This window comes from Hylobates moloch, unplaced genomic scaffold (genome assembly GCF_009828535.3).
Source record: "Hylobates moloch isolate HMO894 unplaced genomic scaffold, HMol_V3 SCAFFOLD_8, whole genome shotgun sequence".
In the NCBI taxonomy this organism is placed as follows: domain Eukaryota; kingdom Metazoa; phylum Chordata; class Mammalia; order Primates; family Hylobatidae; genus Hylobates; species Hylobates moloch.
This window is the reverse complement of record NW_026652283.1, coordinates 92,004,119-92,024,737: the sequence shown is the minus strand read 5'-3', so window position 1 is coordinate 92,024,737 and position 20,619 is coordinate 92,004,119. Positions and strand designations below refer to the sequence as shown.

At 37.7% G+C, this 20,619-nt stretch overlaps 1 protein-coding gene across 6 annotated transcripts in view; it reads left to right on the top strand.

Annotated features, from left to right (window-relative positions):
- The window catches only part of GOLGA4 (golgin A4), a 121,373-nt gene that overhangs the window by 43,559 nt on the left and 57,195 nt on the right, over positions 1-20,619 (top strand). For all 6 annotated transcript variants that reach the window (XM_058441992.1, XM_032162087.2, XM_032162088.2 and 3 more), the window contains 5 exons: positions 5,081-5,179; positions 6,171-6,303; positions 9,172-9,359; positions 9,628-9,711; positions 12,499-12,646. In XM_058441992.1, the coding sequence (XP_058297975.1) occupies positions 5,081-5,179; positions 6,171-6,303; positions 9,172-9,359; positions 9,628-9,711; positions 12,499-12,646 (652 nt within the window). The remainder of the gene's footprint in view (positions 1-5,080; positions 5,180-6,170; positions 6,304-9,171; positions 9,360-9,627; positions 9,712-12,498; positions 12,647-20,619) is intronic.

Here is a 20,619-nt window from a genome sequence, read left to right as displayed (position 1 = left end):
CTATTGGTGCTTTCTCTCTACTCATTTATATTGTTTGTTTAAGAATATCTTGTTACCTGTTTTTGTTATGAATGTTCTTCATGGGTTTTTGTTTCTGTTATTAACAAAACTAGTGTTATTTTGAGAAGTTTGAAATAGGTAGCTTTAGGACAAATCAAAGTAAGTTTAATGTTTTAGGTATTCTGTGTAATTTATCAGTCCAAGATACAGATTTAAAAAGTATAGATAGCCTTAAAAGGGTCAGGTAAATTAATAAATCTATAAATAGTAATTGAGAAAAACTAGTATAATTGGGGGAGGAGGCAAAGAAGAAAAACAAGGGAGTATAGATTAGGATGATATCATCAATATAGCCATATTGTCCCATAGGAATATTCTTTGTTGTTATTGTCAATGACAGACTATTGCAGGAATTAACAATCAGAATTAATCATATAGGAATTTCCTGTATTATATTACTAAAGTTTTATTCTTATTGCTATCATGTTTGATTTCTAGTCTCTAGCATTTTTTTTATGTAGCCAAATTACTGAATTTTTGTGGTATGAAAGAAAGATTATATAATGTACCACAATTCCCAAATAAATTCTTTAAAACATTCTAAACATGACTTTGAAAACCAGGCTAATTTACTTTTGTTATACTGACAAGGCCAAGCATTGGTCTCAATAATACAAATAATTACAGATGTCCTTTATTAATGAAAATTTGTACAACTTCTTTTGGATTAATAACTTAGAAAAATATATACCCACTTTGGAAGTTACAGAGAAGGAACAAAACCTTAACTCCTGGTCTGCCCAAGATTCTGCTTTTCTGGTTGGACTGGGAATGTGTTAGCACTCAGAAAAGTATGCATGGGGATTAGGCGTATGCAACAGAGGGGTTGTGGGAAGTGAGAGAATGATAGCTAGGGTATCCTCTTTTGTTTCTCCTGCCTTATATTAATAGAAAGAAAGTGCTTTTAGCAGCTAAAAGCACCTTTGGTTTTGCTAGAGGGGCAAATAATACGGCATTTATACCAAAAGATTTTTCTGTTAAGCTAATATCTTTTTGCTTAACATTTCTTTTTTACTTTTCTTATATTTTGGGAATAAATGAAGGGTGTTGATAGGTATCTTGTATTTCTGGTGAGAAATTAAATGCCCATGTTTTATACAGTTAATGATTAGATATACATAGTAATGGAGAGCAGGCATGTTTAAAATTCAGAGAGTGCACATTAGAGGTTAGGCATCAGGTTTTGATGCCTAAAACCTGATAAATCCTCTTTAAAACATTCGCATTATTTAAATACGCATTGAATAAAGAGACAGGAATACCTCTTTATAATGTTATTATATCTGGAAACACAGGAATACCTGTTGTTTTTTTTCCTTCCTACGCTCAGCCGTTCTCCACTAAAAGCCCTTGTCTGAGGGAGCTATACTCAAGAAAATACAGCTGAATGGGAAACACATCTACTTTATTCATAGATGAATAAGCACCCATGTGATTGCCGGCTGTTAGTAAAGATAGGCCTCCTATCTATCTATTCTCTAAATTATAGAACCAGCATTCCTTGGCAATATCAAATGGGGAAAGAAAAAGAATTGACTTTGCTAGCAGGCCCCAGCCTTACTCATCTACTCAGTTGCAGCTGTTGAGGGACTTAGAAAACTGTGAGAGAGCTCATTGGCTAAAAAGCATGCCTTTTCATGCTTGTTTGTGGTAAAATGCATTTGTGTTGACCTTTCAAAGAGGGTGGAGCTCTGTGAATACTCTGGATGCTGCCAATTAGATTTGCAACTCTACCTAAATTTTTTAGGAGCCGGTGAAATATTGGGGGCAAAGACCAGAGGTAAGGGAATATGGAACTAAAGGGCCTATTTTAACTTTTCCTGTCTAAATCCATAATTTTATGCATTAACTTTATCTTCCTCTATTAGGAAATATTAATACTTATCAGAGTCACAGATTGATGAATTTGTTGGTTTTTTTTTTAATCCACCTACATGTATTAGTTTTCTATTGCTGCTGCAACAAATTACCACCAGCTTAATGGCTTAACACAACACAAATAATTATCTTGGAAGTTTGACACAAGCCTCACTGGGCTAACATACTGGAAGAATAGTGTATAGGTAGCTGGGAGAGGGAGAAGGGGACATGATTAAAAGATGCTCCCTTGTATCTAAGGACTTCTTGTCTAGATGAGGAAATGAAAACCTGCAAAATCTGAAAACTATAGTATAAATCGAGGAGTGTTTTTTGGTTTGTTTTTTGTTTTGGTGGGCTGTTAGGACTGCTATATAACAGAGTCGAGCATGGAAGGTTGTAGGTTGTAGGAAATTATTTGGAAGAAATGAAGTTTACCTTCCAGTTCCTTCCAGAAGTGGGGGAGAACGGAGTTATCATAGGGCCACTAACTGTTGTATTTTGGAATAAAGACATCAGGAATAAGCACCCAGATTCTTTTATTGCCATTATTTCATTAAAGAAGTTGTGGCCAGGCACAGTGGCTCACGCCTACACCTGTAATCCCAGCACTTTGGGAGGCTGAGGCAGGCGGATCACGAGGTCAAGAGATCGAGACCATCCTGGCCAACGTGGTGAAACCCTGTCTCTAGTAAAAATACAAAAATTAGCTGGGCGTGATGGCACGCGCCTGTAGTCCCAGCTACTAAGGAGGCTGAGGCAGGAGAATCACTTGGACCTGGGAGCTGGAATTTGGCAGTGAGCCTAGATCGCGCCACTGCACTTCAGCCTGGTGACAGCGAGACTCCGTCTCAAAAAAAAAAAAAAAAAAAAAAAAAAAAGGGTTGTTTTAGTACCAAAACAATTAGGAAGGACATATTCCCAGGATAAAGTAACGGCTACTTATATGAAAGGAATTTAGATCTAAGAAAATCTCTCCACATTGGCTTTTGTTTCTTATTTCACGATGGATCTCTGAAAACTTTATTTAGGGCATGACTAGCATTTGGAGACCACTACTGTGGGAATGTCAAGTCAGGAGACATTTGTGAGAGGAAAAGTAAAAAATATGCTCAGAGATGCTGGGGCAATGTGGGTGTTGGGCAGAATAGAGGACACTTATAAGTGTACCAGATAGTGCCTCAAGTGTTTTGCTTGGGCAGTTCTCAGTGTTTTGAGAATTAATAAGTTTGAAACAATATAAGAAGAGGGAGTTGCTTATAAGTCTTTGAAAATATTGTTTGAGGAAAATTATTCTAGCAAATGTGTGAGGGATGGATTACATTACAGGAGGACTTGAGGTAAGAAATCTGTCTAGAAGGCTGTTGAAGGAAATTAACTATCACAAGCTTGTCTAACCTGCAGCCTGTGGCCTGCATGCAGCCCAGGATGGCTTTGAATGTGGCCCAGCATAAATTTGTAAACTTCCTTAAAACACTGTGAGATTTTTTTTGTGATTTTTTTTTAAATGCTCATCAGCTATTGTTAATGTATTTTATATGTGGCCCAAGACAATTCTTTTTCTTCTAGTGTGGCCTAGGGAAACTAAAGATTGGACATCCCTGATCTAAAGTTCTAGAGACCTGGGTTATCATTATAGTTGTGGTAAAAGATGGGACCTAAACATTCTAGAAAAAGTAATAAAAAATATTGATTATATGCAGGGATTAGCAAAGATAAGTAAAATGTGACTTTGAATATTTTGAGTTTAGGAAACTAGTGAAGTGTAGGAATCCCAGAACGATACAGGGCTGTCTAATACTTCCACGTGCTAACCTCCGGCATTCTAAGGGAGAAACACAGAAGACACAAGATTGAACCCACAGGGCTAGAAGGAATCAATGAAGGGCAAAGAGGAAACTGTAATTGACAGTAGTGTAGCCAGGAGCCCTAAAGCCATGCAGCAGGTATAGCTGAGAAAAACTTCCATAGGTGATTTTGTCATTGTGCGAATACCACAGTGTTCTTTCAGAAACGTAGATGGTATAACCTACTATATACCTAGGCATTATTGTATTGTTTATTGTTCCTAGGCTACAAGCCTGTACAGCATGTTACTGTACTGAATTCTGTAGACAGTTGTAACACAATGGTAAGTATTTGTATATCCAAGTCTATCTAAACATAGAAAAAGCACACTAAAAATACGTTATTATAATCTTATGAAACCACCGTCATATGTGTGGTCTGTCATCTTCCAGAACATTGTTATGTGATATGTGTAATTAATACCTAAAATGAAAGGGTAATTACTGGTGGCTGGTTTTGCAGAGAGACAAAAATCGATGGACTTGGTTAGGAAGGCTCATTAATGACCTGAAGAAAGCAGCATTTTAACTAATTGCAGGAAGTAGAAATTTCATTTTACAGATGAGAAAGTGTTTGGTTTCGGCTATCAGACACTTTCATGTGTTGGGAGGAGAAAGACTACTGGCTCTCTGTTTGGTATATAATAATTTGGTTTTGGATCAAATGAATATAATATAATAACAACTAGTAAGAGTCTCAAAGTTTTGCTTTCATCTTAAGTAATTTTTTTTTGTTTGTTTTTGGGAGACCAAGCCTTCACTCTGTCACCCAGGCTGGAGTGCAGTGGCAAGCCTGAACTCACTGCAACCTCTGCCTCCCGGGTTCAAGGGATTCTCCTGCCTCAGCTTCCCAAGTAGCTGGGACCACAGATGCCTGCCACCACGCCGGCTCATTTTTGTATATTTAGTAGAGATGGGGTTTCACCATATTGGCCAGGCTGATCTCGACCGACCTCAAGTGATCCACCCTCCTCGGCCTCCCACAGTGTGGGATTACAGGTGTGAGCCACCGCACCTGGCCTGTCTTAAGTGATTATTTTCTCCACATTATTATCAATGCAGCCATCATTACAGCTCTGGAAAGTACACTTTTTTCTTCTTGGATCTTCCTATTCTTTAAGGAACAAAATCATGTGTTGATGCGAATGTTTTCAATAATGTTAATGTTTTACATGCTAATTATTCTCTAATTATTGTTGCTGATACCTTAAGGGAAATGCAAATCTGTATTCAACATGTTTTTAAATTTTGAAAACTTTAAGTTTATATTTTTTGTTTTATACTGAAAATTACCTGTAAATCATTTTATGTTTTAGGAGCTCCAAATGGACCAGCAGGCAAAGAAACATCTCCAAGAGGAGTTTGATGCATCTTTAGAGGAGAAAGATCAGCATATCAGTGTTCTCCAAACTCAGGTAAAAGAATAAAAGAAAAAGTGTGGAATTTTTTGGATAAAGAAAAATAGAGGGGGTTTGATTTGGATATCTGCAAGGTTGCAAATGTTTTTTATTTTTTAAGATCTATTTTTAAAACTTCTTGCTTTCCTCAATTTTTTTATTTTTAATTTTTTTTGAGACAGGGTCTTGCTCTTTCACCTGGCTGCAGTGCAGTGGCATGATCATAGCTTACTGCAATCTCAAATTCCTGGGCTCTAGCAATCCTTCAGCCTCTGCTTCCAGAGTGGCTGGGAATACAGGCATATGCCACCGTTCCTAGCTAATTTTTAAATTTTTTGTAGAGATGGGGTCTCACTATGTCGCCCAGGCTGGTCTCAAACTCCTGGGCTCAAGCGATCCTTCCACCTTGGCCTCTCAAAGTGTTGGGATTATGGGCATGAGCCACCACTCCTAGCTCCTCAGTTAATGTTAAGGATGCTTTTTTGACTAACTGCATAATAATAATAGCAAATATAAAAACCAGCTGTATTGGGAGTAAACTTTTTATTTTGATTATTGTCCCCCACTTTAGTAAGAAGAATATCATTTAATCCGTCCGCTCTCTGTTTTAAAGAACATACACTAAGCCATCCACATTGATGTGTTTTGTATGTGTGGGTTCAACCAGCTGCGTCAGAAATATTTAGGGGGAAAAAAACCATGTGTAGTGAACATGTAGACTTTTTTTCTTGTCATTATTTTCTAAAGTAGATATAGTACAACAACTATTTGCATAGCATTTTCATTATTTAGGTAGTTTATGTAATCTAGGGATGATTTAAAGTATACTGAAGGATATGTGTAGGCTATATGCAAATACTACACCATTTTATATAATGGACTTGAGCTCCTGCGGATTTTGGTATTAACAGGGAATCCTGGAACCAATCCCCCATAGATACCAAGGGACAATTGTACTACTCCCATAGTTTTTTTTTGACTTTTTTCTAATGAAACACATTTATATTAGGTTTCTCTGCTGAAACAACGATTACGAAATGGCCCAATGAATGTTGATGTACTGAAACCACTTCCTCAGCTGGAACCACAGGCTGAAGTCTTCACTAAAGAAGAGAATCCAGAGAGTGATGTAGAGCCAGTAGGTAAGCTTCATTTTGTCAAAAGGTTAATTTAAAAACTAGAGGAGATCACGAGGTCAGGAGATCGAGACTACGGTGAAACCTCGTCTCTACTAAAAAATACAAAAAAATTAGCCGGGCGTGGTGGCGGGCGCCTGTAGTCCCAGCTACTCGGAGAGGCTGAGGCAGGAGAATGGCGTGAACCCGGGAGGCGGAGCTTGCAGTGAGCCGAGGTTGCGCCACTGCACTCCAGCCTGGGCGACAGAGCGAGACTCTGTCTCAAGAAAAAAAAAAAAAAAAAAAAAAAAAACTAGAGGAGAGCCAGGCTCCTTGGCTTCCACCTGTAATCCCAACACTTTGGGAGGCCAGTGTGAGAGGATCGCTTGAGTTCAGGAGTTTGAGACCAGCCTGGGCAACATAGAGAAAACCCTTCTCCACAAGAAAAACAAAAACAAAAATGAAACCCCAAGAAAACCTGGAGGAAGATTTTGAGAGATTCCAGGATGTGAGCTGATAGATATGGGCTGAGGTAGAAGTGTCCGTGGTCCTAATAGTTTCAGAAAGATGCAAGGTTTGTTTTGTTTTTTTGGTTCTTTGTTGTTACTTAGGAGAAAATAAGTGTTTTTTGTTTGTTTGTTTGTTTATTTGAGATGGTGTCTCACTCTGTTGCCTAGGCTGGAGTGCAGTGGCATGATCTCGGCTCACTGCAACCTCTGTCTCCCGGGTTCAAGCGATTCTCCTGCCTCAGCCTCCCGAGTAGCTGGGATTACAGGCACACACCACCATGCCCGGCTAATTTTTGTATTTTCAGTAGAGAAGGGCTTTCACCATGTTGGCCAGGCTGGTCTCGAACTCCTAATCTCAAGTAATCTGCCTGCCTCAGCCTCCCAAAGTATTGGGATTACAGGCGTGAGTCACTGTGCCCAACCAAAATAATTGTTTTAATATGCAAAAATTTCATAGTTGGTAACACCACATTTTCATTGTAATTGAAATTCATTTATTATGCTACACTGTTTTATTAATAGCAGTAGCTAGATTTCATATGAACAGGTCAGTTCTGCTTACACGCTAATAAATGTGCTATTTGTAATTGTTTGTATATTTTAGTTTTTAAATATTGCTTAAATATTTCTATATTCATAGATATTTGTATTTGTCCTATTAATTGCTTTTTAACTGGAAAAAGAAGAAATAGCTATATTTTGTCTTAAAATTCAGTTACAGCCTTCTTTGCTTTGAGGCTTTGAGGTATATACGCAATAAAATTCCCATCTTTTATTTCCTAGCTTTTTCTTTCAAAGGGACTTACGATAAATTTGGAGTAAGTAGTTGAGCAGTTAACTACCTGAACAACCAGCCTATGGTGGGGTGGTGGGGCGGGGGGGTCAGTCCTGAAATTCCCAGACATGTGGAAACTTCAGACTCATAAATGTAAAGAGATGGAGAAAGTTGCACTTACCAGAACTCCTCTCAGAAAGAGATTAGAATGTGGTTGGAAAGAATACTTTATTAATCCTTTTGGGAGGTGAGCTAAGACACATAATTTTGAATAACAAAAGATGATTATCAAACTGTCATTTTAAGGAGGGTGGATTCAGTTAATGTTAGTTAACTACTATGCCATTCTGAATGGGGTTGAACCACAAAGAGGTGAATTCACTGCTAAGCTTCTTCAGATAAAGATTAAACAACTAATACTAAGTAGAGGTTTGGAAGGGTGCCAGTTTATTAGCTGACTAGGGTTGTCCCTTCTTCATCTGACTAAGAGTATAGCAGAATATTGGTGTAAGAATACACTCCTGGTCGGGCATGGTGGCTCTCACCTGTAATCCCAGCACTTTGGGAGGCTGAAGCAGGTGGATTGCCTGAGGTCAGGAGTTCGAGACTAGTCTGGCCAACACGGTGAAACCCCACCTCTACTAAAAATACAAACAAGTTAGCCAGATGTGGTGGTATGCGCCTGTAATCCCAGCTACTCGGGAGGCTGAGGCAGGGGAATTGCTTGAACCAGGGAGGTGGAGGTTGCAGTGAGCCGAGATCATGCCACTGCACTCCAGCCTGGGTGGCAAAGCGAGGCTCCGTCTCAAAAAAAAAAAAAAAAAAAGGGAATACACACCTGTGTAGTAACAGACTGTTCTGGAGTGCCCTTATATTTGTAACCGCCTAATGGGTTCACCTTGTCCACTGCCTAGACAGAGCTGATTTATCAAGATAGGGGAATTGCAGTAGAGAAAGAGTAATTCACGCAGAGCCGACTGTACATGTGACCAGTTTTATTTTACTCAAATCAGTCTCGCTAAGCATTCACGGATCCGAGTTTTTAAGAACAATTTAGTGGGTGGGAGGAAGCCAGTGTGAGCCAGGAGTGCTGATTGGTCAGGTCAGAGATGATATCATAGGGAATCAAAGCTGTCTTCTTATGCTGAGTCACTTCCTGGGTGGGAGCCACAAGATCAGATGAGCCAATTGATCGATCTGGGTGTTGCCAGCTGATCCATCAAGTGCAGGGTCTGTAAAATATCTCAAGCAGTGATATTAGGAGCAGTTTAGTGGTGGTCAGAATCTTGTAGCCTTCAGCTGCATGACTCCTAAATGATAATTTCTAATCTTTTGGCTAATTTGTTAGTCCTACAAAGGCAATCTAGTCCCCAGGCAAGAAGGAGGTTTGTTTGGGAAATGGCTTTTATTGTCTTTGTTTTAAACTATAAACTATAAGCTAAGTTCTCCCAAAGTTAGTTCAGCCTACACCCAGGAATGAACAATGACAGCTTAAAGGTTAGAACCAAGATGGAGTCGGTTAGATTAGATCTCTTTGACTCAGTCATAATTTTGCAAAGGCAGTTTCATATTCCTTACTGATGGCCCCTCCTTACATTGCTTTATTGTTAGTGGAGGATGGAACTTCTGCTAAAACACTGGAAACACTCCAGCAAAGAGTTAAGCGTCAAGAGAACCTACTTAAGCGTTGTAAGGAAACAATTCAGTCACATAAGGAACAATGTACACTGTTAACTAGTGAAAAAGAAGCTCTGCAAGAACAACTGGATGAAAGACTTCAAGAACTAGAAAAGATAAAGGTAAAAGAGCAGATGAGTTTTGTTCTAATTTAATCCTATAAAGTTAGATCCACAGGCTCCACAGCATGGCTTGTACCTCCGGGAAAGGAGAGTGGATGGAAAGGGCATTTTTGTTTGCCCTGGCCTACATAACACCAAACCTTGAGACTTCCTGTGTACTTTTCTCCTTCTGCACTGTAACATGTATATAAATTAGATAAATGTTTAGAGTTCTCAAATGAGAAGAAGCTTTATTAGAGATGGAAATGAATTTTAAAATTTTTTTTAGGACCTTCATATGGCCGAGAAGACTAAACTTATCACTCAGTTGCGTGATGCAAAGAACTTAATTGAACAGCTTGAACAAGATAAGGTAAAACAACAAAACCTATGATACTAAAATTTGTCAAGAGGCCCCAACATTTACTTTTGGAAACAGTTGGAAACATTCATGCTTGTTTCTGTTTTCCAAAAATTATTGCAGCTTTTTCCATGAAAAATCTTTTTAATTTCTAGATTTATGTAACTACTAGCATTAGTTTTGTATCATGTGAAACTGATTCTCTGATTTCTTGATCCCAGCATTTTGATTTGTAGACTAGAATAACTGTTGCAAAGGAAGTTTATATTTATAGTACATAACTACTTTACAGAGAAAAGTTATTTATAGTTAAGGCACTCTAAATGTGAATGATATTAGTATGTTCTTTCAAGTAATATGGAAACAGATTAATCTCTCAGATAAGTTGCCTAAAAAGTAAATAAGGGTCTGGGCACAGTGGCTCATGCCTTTAATGTCAGCACTTTGGGAGACTGAGGCGGGAGGATTGCTTGAAGCCAGAACTTCAAGATCAACCTGGGCGGTAAAGCAAGACCCTCTCTCTACAAAAAATAAAAAATTAGCTGGGTATGTTGGTATATGCCTGTGGTCCCAGCTACTCGGGAGGCTGAGGCAGGAGGATTGCTTGAGCCCAGGAGTTAGAGGCTGCAGTGAGCTATGATCACACTAGTATACTGCAGCCTGGGTGACAGGGTGAGACCCTGTCTCTTAAAAAAACAACAAACAAAAATAAATGATAATGTATATATTAGCATAAATAAAAATTTCTACAAATGAATTTTAGAATGTGTAGGTGAGATTAGAGGATTGAGGAAGGAATGAGTCTTACCTTTGCTAGTTTGGAGTTGGAGCAGCAGCTATAGCTACGCAGCAAAGGCAACCAGAAAATTCATGGGTAAACAGTTTTGACCGAAGTCTTTCAGCTCCAAGTTCTTGGGTCCTTTTTCTAAGCAGCTCCCGGTTTGTTCCATAGCATCCACCATTTTCTTTAATATGCCGGGTTATCACTACAGTATTTTAAGTGGTCATGTAATTAAGAACATGTCAGAGCTATCCTGCTGTTAAAATGTATTGGCAATCTTTTTCATCCTTTTGATAATATTGCTTTGCTAGATTACAAACTTCTTGAGGGTCTACTTAAATTTTTTTTTTATTATTATTATGAAGAACTTAAAACATTTACAAAAGAAAAGCTGCTAAAATGAATTTCTTTGAACCCACCACCCCGCTTCAACAGTTAACATCTCATGACTAATCTTGTTTTATCTGTACCTTCTCAACTCTCATTGTCCTACTCACCCAGAATTGTTTTAGAGCAAATCCAAAAAATTTTATCATTTTTTTCCAAAGGTGTTTTAATATATCTTTAAAATAAGAGATGTTATTTTTACAATAATATAACCACATTATCATGATCACATCTAAAAATTTAATAATTTTTAAATATGACCTGCTATCTAGTCAGTTTCAGATTTTCTCTAGTTTCGCATGTATTTTTTGCTCTTTTATGAATCAGGGTCCAAATAAAGTTTTTTCATTGCAATTGGTTGATATGACTCTTAAGATTTCTTTAATGTACTGGTTCAATTATCTTCTCTCCTCCTCTTTCCACTATATTTTGGTTTTTGAAGAAACTGAAGGCCCATGATTTTGTTCTGAGATTTTATATAACAGTGCCTCACTTGGTTGTTATCTCTCTGTCTCTCCATTAATATTAGCCGTCTGGAAGAGTCATACTCTAAAGCAAGGGTTGGCAAACCCTGCGGAGAGGGTGCTAATCTTAAGACCATAAAATAGTTGTCACAAAGTCTGAACATTTTTTCAAGAGACAAGTGAACCACCTCGTTTTTTGTTAGTCCTAAATGACTTTTTTACTGTATACCATTTAGTTGTCTTTTTCCCCCCGCTGACCTCCATTTCTAGTGTAGATCATCCAGAAAGAGGGAACAGAAGTAACTAGCAAGTTGGAGGAATGGGGATGCCTTACAAAGTAGGGAATAGTGGTGGTACCAGAGATAGTCACAGGAAGAAAAAGAAAAACCAGGTAGATGTGTCCTGGGATTTTGCTTTATCCAGTGTGGCAGCAGGCACTTTCCATTCTCAAGTCTCTGGGGTTATCCCCATGTTATAGCACAGATCAATACTTGTAGTTTATTGCAGCGCCAAGCCAGGTTCAGAAGACTATATTTTGTTCATTATAAATTGTTCACTAAGACAGCACATTTGTAGAAAGGTTATAAAATAAATCTTTTAAGTAATAATGTTTTAATGCTTTAAGGGTTAAACTATTAAAATTTGTAATGTAAAAAATACCGTTATGCTAGGTAATAGGATTAGAGCAGAAAACAGACCTCAGTTTGTGAAGTACTGAAATAATTGTTATGCTGTACTTAGCAAGAAATATCATTTTTTTCTGCCTTTTTTTTTTTTTAATTTTTAATTTTTTTTTGAGACAAAGTCTCACTCTCTCACCCAGGCTGGAGTGCAATGGCGTGATCTCAGCTCACTTCAACCTCTGCCCCCTGGGTTCAAGCAATTCTCCTGCCTCAGCCTCCTGAGTAGCTGGGATTACAGGCATGTGCCACCATGCCTGGCTACTTTTTGTATTTTTAGTAGAGACAGGGTTTTGCCATGTTGGCCAGGCTGGTCTGGAACTCCTGATCTCAGGTGATCCACCCTCCTTGGCCTCCCAAAGTGCTGGGATTACAGACATGAGTCACCATGCCTGGCATTTTTCTGCCTTTTAAATTAAGTTTTATCTGTGCTGTTGATGATGCAGTTTTGTTATGCAAATGTTTTAGAGTCTTCACTTCTATTCAGGGAATGGTAATCGCAGAGACAAAACGTCAGATGCATGAAACCCTTGAAATGAAAGAAGAAGAAATTGCTCAACTCCGTAGTCGCATCAAACAGATGACTACCCAGGGAGAGGAATTACGGGAACAGAAAGAAAAGTCGGAAAGAGCTGGTAAGAATTCGAGGGTTACTTGTTTTATGTTGGAACTCAAAAGTTATTTAAAGTGCTTGACCAGTATTTTAAAAAATGAGTTAAATATTGATAAAAATTCTTAACTGTAGAGGCTCCTAATAAGACACCCATCTGCTCATTAGAGGAGGCAGAGGTTGGCAAACTGTGGCCTGTGGGCCAGATCCAGCCCACAGCCTATTTATGTACAGCCCTTAGGCTAAGGATGATTTTTACATTTTTAAATAGTTGAACAAAAGAAAAATATATGACAGAGACCATATGTGGTCTACAAAACCTAAAATATTTATCATCTGGCCCCTTACAGAAAATTTGTGCTGACAGAGTATCAAAATTCAAATTTAAAATTTTAGAACTTCCCAGTAGGTACAGCATGGTACTTATTAAATAATTGCTACCTTATAGATGCTTTAGGGTAAACAAAAAGTATAAGTTATAGTCTGCTTTTAAAGAGAATAATGAACACTTCAGTGTTACTAGCATGGTTTTTTTTTGTTTGTTTTTTTTTTGAGACGGAGTCTCGCTCTGTCGCCCAGGCTGGAGTGCAGTGGCGCAATCTCGGCTCACTGCAAGCTCCGCCTCCCGGGTTCACGCCATTCTCCTGCCTCAGCCTCTCTGAGCAGCTGGGACTACAGGCGCCCGCCACCACGCCTGGTTAATTTTTTGTATTTTTAGTAGAGACGGGGTTTCACCGTGGTCTCGATCTCCTGACCTCGTGATCCGCCCACCTCGGCCTCCCAAAGTGCTGGGATTACAAGCGTGAGCCACCGCGCCCGGCCTACTAGCATGTTTTGACACAATAAATGCTGGGCTATAAAGTATAGAAACCAGCATAGTATTCAACAAGGTACAAAATCAACTAAAGCTAGGAAAGGAGGGATGTTTGAAAGAGGAGAGAGCAGGATGAACTGTGCCTTCACATCAGTGAAGATGTGAATTTTGAATTGGACCTCAAATAATCAACAGAATGGGCCTAACAAGAGAGATGTGGGCAGCACACATTTCAGATGCTACAATGCCATAAACAGGCAGTGATCATAGTGGGTGTGTGAATCAGCTGAAAACCATTCTTGCTGAAGTGGGAAATGCAGTTGGATTGTAAAGGAACTGACTATTGAAATCTTAAAAGGTAGGTAGCTGAGTTTAGACTTCGATATACAAAGTAACAGGAAACCAGTAATAGGAAGGCATAATGTAATGGAAGCTAGGGTTTTATGTAGAAGAGAAATGAAACAGGAAGTCAAACTTAGAAGCAAAGACAGAAATCCAGTTTCAGGGACTGTGAGCTTTGGCCACCTTGCTAGGATGGTGGTTCTGGGAAGGAGAAGAAAGGTAGAATGTGTAGAATTTGGTATCTGATCAACTCAGGGAGGCAGAAGAAAAGTAAGGACTCTAAGTTGACTCCAAAGTTTTAAGCTTAGGACACTTAATGAATAGTAGTGTGGAATTAGAATAAGGAATCTAAACAGGGAAGTTGAGAATTGGAGTGAAATGATTTAGATACACTGAATTTGAGCCAGTCATGAGCTTTTCAAATGGAATTGAGTTGCAGGAATTTGGAAATATGAAATTGGAACATCTTTCAGGAGTTACCAGCCTAGGATTGAAGCCTGTGGTTAAATCTGTAGGAGAGGTGGATTTCTACAAAAGATTAAGTTTTACAGTAGTAGTAATAGTCGTGGTGGTAACAGCAGCAGCTGCTTCTGCTGACACTTACTTAGCACTTGTTGCTGCTAGTACTACTGCTGCTACTATTGTTAATACTACTGCTAGCCATTACTTACTTTAGTAATGCTCTGCTCTAAGGGCTTTGCTTGTATTGTATTGTATCCTCACAAGTGTATGAAATAATACTATTATCTTCATTTTACAAATAAGCAAACCTAAGAACATAGAAGTTAAGTAATTTACCTACATTTATGCACAGAGAGTAAGTATATACTCAAGATTTAATCCAGGCATTGTGACTCAGAGTCTGTGCTCTTAACCATATAGAGGTCTTGAATTTGGCAATGAGACATAAATGAGAAAAAAAAAAGTTACCTCATGAAGTCATAGGAATTGTGGATAGCTTTTTGGGGGAATATAAGATGTGTTTCAAGGAATGGAGAAGGTAGGATGAAGACTTTGAAAAGGTCTTTGAATTTGGCAAGGATTTGATTTGGAGGATGCAGTTTTGAGAAATGATTTTATAAGCCAGATTTTAAGGTGTTAAGGAGGGGACTGGGTCTCTAGACAGAGAAATAGTTGACTATTTCATAAATATCTCCCCATCTTCTTGGAATTATTTTATGGATAAAGTGACTGGGGAATTTAGTTAATGAATTTGTTCTCATCAAACCTAAGAAAACTTCCCTTTAGAGAGAGTAGATGGCATCTTTCAGAATATAATCTTTGAAGACTTACTTGAAGCAGTTTGAGTGTTGTAAGATATTGGTTCAACAGGTTTGCTTTCAGTGAACAGAAAATCTAACGGATAACCTCAGCTTCTCATATCAAGCCTTTCCATTTTTAGAACTGTTTTCTGTTGACTATTGTAGCCAGTAGAGAGAAAATGTTGGTCAGGGGATTACATTTCTTTTAAAATTGGGTGTACTTAATGAGGAGATAGAAACTGATTAATAAATATCAAGCTGAAAAGGGTAAATGATGAAAAGGTAGACAAAATACATAGTTCATTCACATGCAGGATAAAATTTTCAGGTATATGTTCCAGTTAAACCTTTAGTAGAACAGCTTTCCTTCCCTCGCTTGCTTCTCCAAAACGCAGATATATTTTGTCTTTCAGTGTGATTTTCATAAACCATATTTTTATAAGTAATTGATAGTCTAAAGGTTTAAAATTTTTTCTATTAATACTGTCAAACATAAAAAATAAATACTAAAAGAATTAAGATTTAAATTATTATTACTTTTTTTTTGGGCACAATCTTGGCTCACTGCAACCTCGTGCAACCTCCGCCTCCTGGGTCCAGGTGATTCTCGTGCCTCAGGCTCCTGAGTAGCTGGGTTTACAGATGTGTGCCACCATACCTGGCTAATATTTGTATTTTTAGTAGAGACGGGGTTTCACTATGTTGACCAGGCTGGTCTCGAACTCCAACCTCAGGTAATCCACCCTCCTTGGCCTTTCAAAGTGCTGGGATGACAGGCGTGAGTCACTGCGCCCTGCCCAGATTTAAGTTATTAATGGATACATTTATTTTGGAAAGTCTTTAGATAAAGTTGTAAGTGCTTTTATAGATTTCTTAAAAATTATATTTGTAGTCATAATAATAGAGGGCTATGATGCAAAGTTGTAACAAACTGGCTCTACATTGAAGATAATGCCTTTTACATCTATAATGAAAGCTAGTTTTGCACACAAACTGTATTTCATTTAATAGTCTTAGCTGAGTCTAAACAGAACTGTTCAAGTAGGAAGTGATTCTTAGTTCAAATGTAAAGGCATATGCCAATTGAAAGAAAACTTCCAATTAAGTACTAAACATAAGAAAAGGTCAATGTAAAGGAAGTAGGATTTCTATAAATAGTCTGGCTATTGGAAAATTCAATTGCTCTATTAAATATTTGTTTTCTTCTTTGTTAGATTTAAAATTCAAAGGCTAAACACGTAAGAACTGGCCATGTGAAGGAAACATTAACATCATTACAGCTTGCTATTAGGATTTTAGAAGTAGATATGTCTACATAAAACTCTTATCTAGAAAATAAACTCTCCAAATGCATTTTCAACTGTGAAGAAATTTAATTTTGGTATTGCTAGTAATTCTTGATGTGGATATTAGTAGACAAATCACTAATTCCTTTGGCTCACTTATTCTGGATGTCAAAATCAGCTCAAGAATGTTCCCCACTACTTTTCTTAGGAAACAGTCTCTTAAGCTGCTCCTCATATTTTTTTCTAGATGAATTGTGGTACCTTTCATATGTTGGAGGACAGAGGAAATCTGAATGTCTTTGATTTTAAACAGAATGATTGTTTATTTTCTTTATTTTATTTTTCTGTTTTTGCATGCTGGCATAAAAAGAATAATTCTATTATAAAATACTGAGACTGTGAATACGGTGGTGTACCGATTTCAGGGTGGTGTATCAACCTGTAGTTCTTAAACAGTCTCCTCTCTAGTAGAAATGTTAGGCGTATTTTTTGACGTATTATGAGAGCATAGCATTCTTGTTTTGTTAAAAATATGTATTTTAGTGGATAAAGAAAACAAAAAATAAGTTTATTGGTTATAAGTGCTTCTACAATTGTTGATAGTGTTTCTTTCTAGTTGTTACTTAAGAACAGATGGTCATATCTTCTATTAACCAGATTTTAAACTTGGAAAAGTTTGGTGATTCAGCTTAAATGCATAATGCTCTATTTTAACTCTCCAGGAAATTATATCCTCAGTGTAGCACCAGTGTAGAATGTTAATGCTACTGAAGTTCACACTAGTTCTTGACTGTTCTCTCTCTCTGTGTGTGTGTGTGTGTGTGTGTGTGTATCAGGATAGGAGATGGGGTAGCTAATTATTAATGCAGTGTATTACCAAAAAATTGGAAAATAGAGAAAATCACATCACTGTTGTTTTAGTAAATTTCCATTTAGTGTTTTCTCTAATTTTTATTTTTATATTATTGTAATAATACTGTACATTCTATTTTGTATGTTCTTCTCCCCCATTTAGCATTATGTTATTGACACTTTTACGTGTTGCTAAAGTACTAACATATTTTAATGGCTGTGTCAAAGTGCATGTACATCATTTACTTGGTTATCATTTCCTTGTTTATCATCTAGATTATTATATATTTTTGTTATACTATTGTGACAATTTTGAGATATAGCTTATTAGATCTTTGAATTTTATCTCAGGATAAATTCTTAACCATAGACTTTTAGTCTTTTTCGTTAGCTACTTTTAAGTGATTTAAATAGATATAGCCATTAAAAAAATAACCCATGCCACAGTGTTAATCCTCCTCCCCCCCATTAAAATGTTTTTTCCTACAATTATGCAAAATGAATAAAATATTTTGCTTAGATTAGGGAAGTTTCTAGAGTACAGTAACTTTTGTAAACCCCGTTTCCCTTTCATGTACCTTGTCTTTGCTGAAGTTACGTGTTTTATATGATTGGTGGCATTTAAAAACTTGGACTAACTCAAAACATTCTTTGCTTCTTTATTGTCATATTGTGTTTGTGCAGGAAATATGTTTTTTATTCATTAGTATAGGTCTGATACACCAAAAGAAATTCATTAGAACATATTTATTTGATGTTTGAAAGACCCTTTAAAATAGTTTATGTGTTTAAATAATGTGTAAGATTTATGCATTTTTATATAACAAACCAAAATCACGTGTATTTAACTGCTTTGTTAGTTACTGATAATTTGTGTAACAAAATTTTCTTGGAGTCTTAAGTCTCACAAAACATCTTATTTTTGTGCATCCACACATGCCAATAAGTGAATCATGGTGCCTTTCCCAAGCCTTGTATGAACAGGACTGGGGTAAGGGCTATTTTTTTTCTTATCATGGGTAGTTAGAATAAGCTTTACAAAGAAAATTCCATGTTTCTCAGGCAAAAAAAAAAAGGATGAATTAAAGTAGATTTAAGTATGCCATGTTAGATAAGTAAATATGTACATATTTTGGCACTAAATGAATAACTGCTGGAAAAATTTATTTTAAATGGCTTTTAAAATGCAATTATTTATGTCTCCAACAATGTCACTATTACTTGAAACCATCGGTAATTTAAAAACACATTTCTTTGGTGCAGGATTATATTTCTAATTTAATCAATGTACTTAGCTTTAGTCTAATATTTTTCAACATTAGCCTGATGTTTTCAAGGTATTTGATAGATAAATATGTATGTAAAATATACATGAAAATTTGGGGCTGGGTGTGGTGGCTCACGCCCGAAATCCCAGGACTTTGGGAGGCTGAGGCGGGTGGATCACCTGAGGTCAGGAGTTCAAGACCAGCCTGGCCAACATGGTAAACCCCGTCTCTACTAAAAATGTAAAAATTAGCCGGGCATGGTGGCGTTGTGCCTGTAATCCCAGCTACTCTGGAGGCTGAGGCAGGAGAATTGCTTGAACCTGGGAGGCAGAGGTTGCAGTGAGCCGAGATCCTGCTGTTGCACTCCAGCCTGGGCGACAAGAACGAAACTGTGTCTCAAAAAAAAAAAAAAAAAGAACAAAAAGAAAAAGAAAATTTGGATAAATTGTCAAAGCATAGTCAGTTTATAGAATGAATCTTGTTATATATTTTGTAGTATGGCTTAAAATGTAGATTTCCATTGCAAAAGTGATATTTATTAAATCTCTGCGAAGGCCCTAATTTATAGATAAGCATTGCACTATCTAATTTATGCCACCGGGTGGTAGTATTTTATTTTTATTTATGTAAGCTCTAGACTAGTAGCTTTCAGACTTTTTGATCTCAGGGACCTCTTAACACTCTTAAAACTTATTGGGGATTCCAAAGAGCTTTGTTTATGTGGGTTATATGTATTGATATTTACTGTATTAATAATTGAAAGTAAAAAAATTTTTTTTTTTTGAGACGGAGTCTCACTCTGTCGCCCAGGCTGGAATGCAGTGGTGTGATCTCGGCTCACTGCAACCTCCGCCTCCCGGGTTCAAGCAATTCTCCTGCCTCAGCCTGCCGAGTAGCTGGGACTACAGGCTTGTGCCACCACGCCCAGCTAATTTTTTGTATTTTTAGTAGAGATGGAGTTTCACCGTGTTAGCCAGGATGGTCTCGAACTCTGACCTTGTGATCTACCTGCCTTGGCCTCCCAAAGTGCTGGGATTTCAGGCGTGAGCCACTGCGCCTGGCTAAAAGTAAAAATTTTAACAATATTTGTTTAATTCATTTTTAAAATAACAATTATAGGCTGGGTGTGGTGGCTCACGCCTGTAATCCCAATACTTTGGGAGGCCGAGGTGGGTGGATCACTTGAGGGCCAGGGGTTTGAGAACTGCCTAGCCTACATGGCAAAACCCCGTCTCTACTAAAAATACAAAAATTAGCTGGATATGGTGGTGCGTGCTTGTAGTCCCAGCTACTCGGGAAGTTGAGGCAGGAGAATCACTTGAACCCAGGAGGTGGAGGTTGCAATGAGCCAAGATCATGCCACTGCACTCCAACCTGGGCTACAGAGCAAGACTCTGTTTCAAAGATAAAAATAACAATTATAGGCCGGGCGTGGTGGGTCATGCCTGTAATCCCAGCACTTTGGGAGGCCGAGGTGGGTGGATTACCTGAGGTCAGGAGTTTGAGACCAGCCTGGCCAACATGGTGAACCCCGTCTCTACTAAAAATACAAAAATTAGCCAGGCATGGTGGCATACACCTGTAATCCCAGCTACTCAGGAGGCTGAGGCAGGAGAATTGCTTGAGTCCGAGAGGCAGAGGTTGCAGTGAGCCAAGATCGTGCCACTGCACTCCAGCTTGGCTGACAGAGCGAGACTCTGTCTCAAAACAAACAACAACAACAAAAAACAAACAAAACCAGTTATAAATCCATTACATGTTAGCATAAATACTTTTTCATTCTACCTATATTTTCCAAAATAAGGTTTAGTGTGAAGAGTGGCCTTGTTTTACATTTTTGTTATCTAATTGCTTGGCTTAATAAAATGCAGCTGGATTTTCATGCCTGTTTCTGCATTTAATCCATTGTGATGTGTTATTTTGGTTGAAATATAGAAAGAAAACCTACCCTTACATAGACACGTATTTGGAAAAGGGAGAATCTCACAGATCCTCTGAAAGGGTCTCAAGACCCCAGGATCTTTGGACCACATATTGAGAACTGCTGCTGTAGACTTTGATTTTATTTGCCAAAGAGGCTTGATGATTCAGTGGGAATTCTGATAAAATTCTTTTTGTTGCTTTTTCTGTTAATTTGCATTTCATTCATTTTGTAGTGCATTTCATTCACTCGT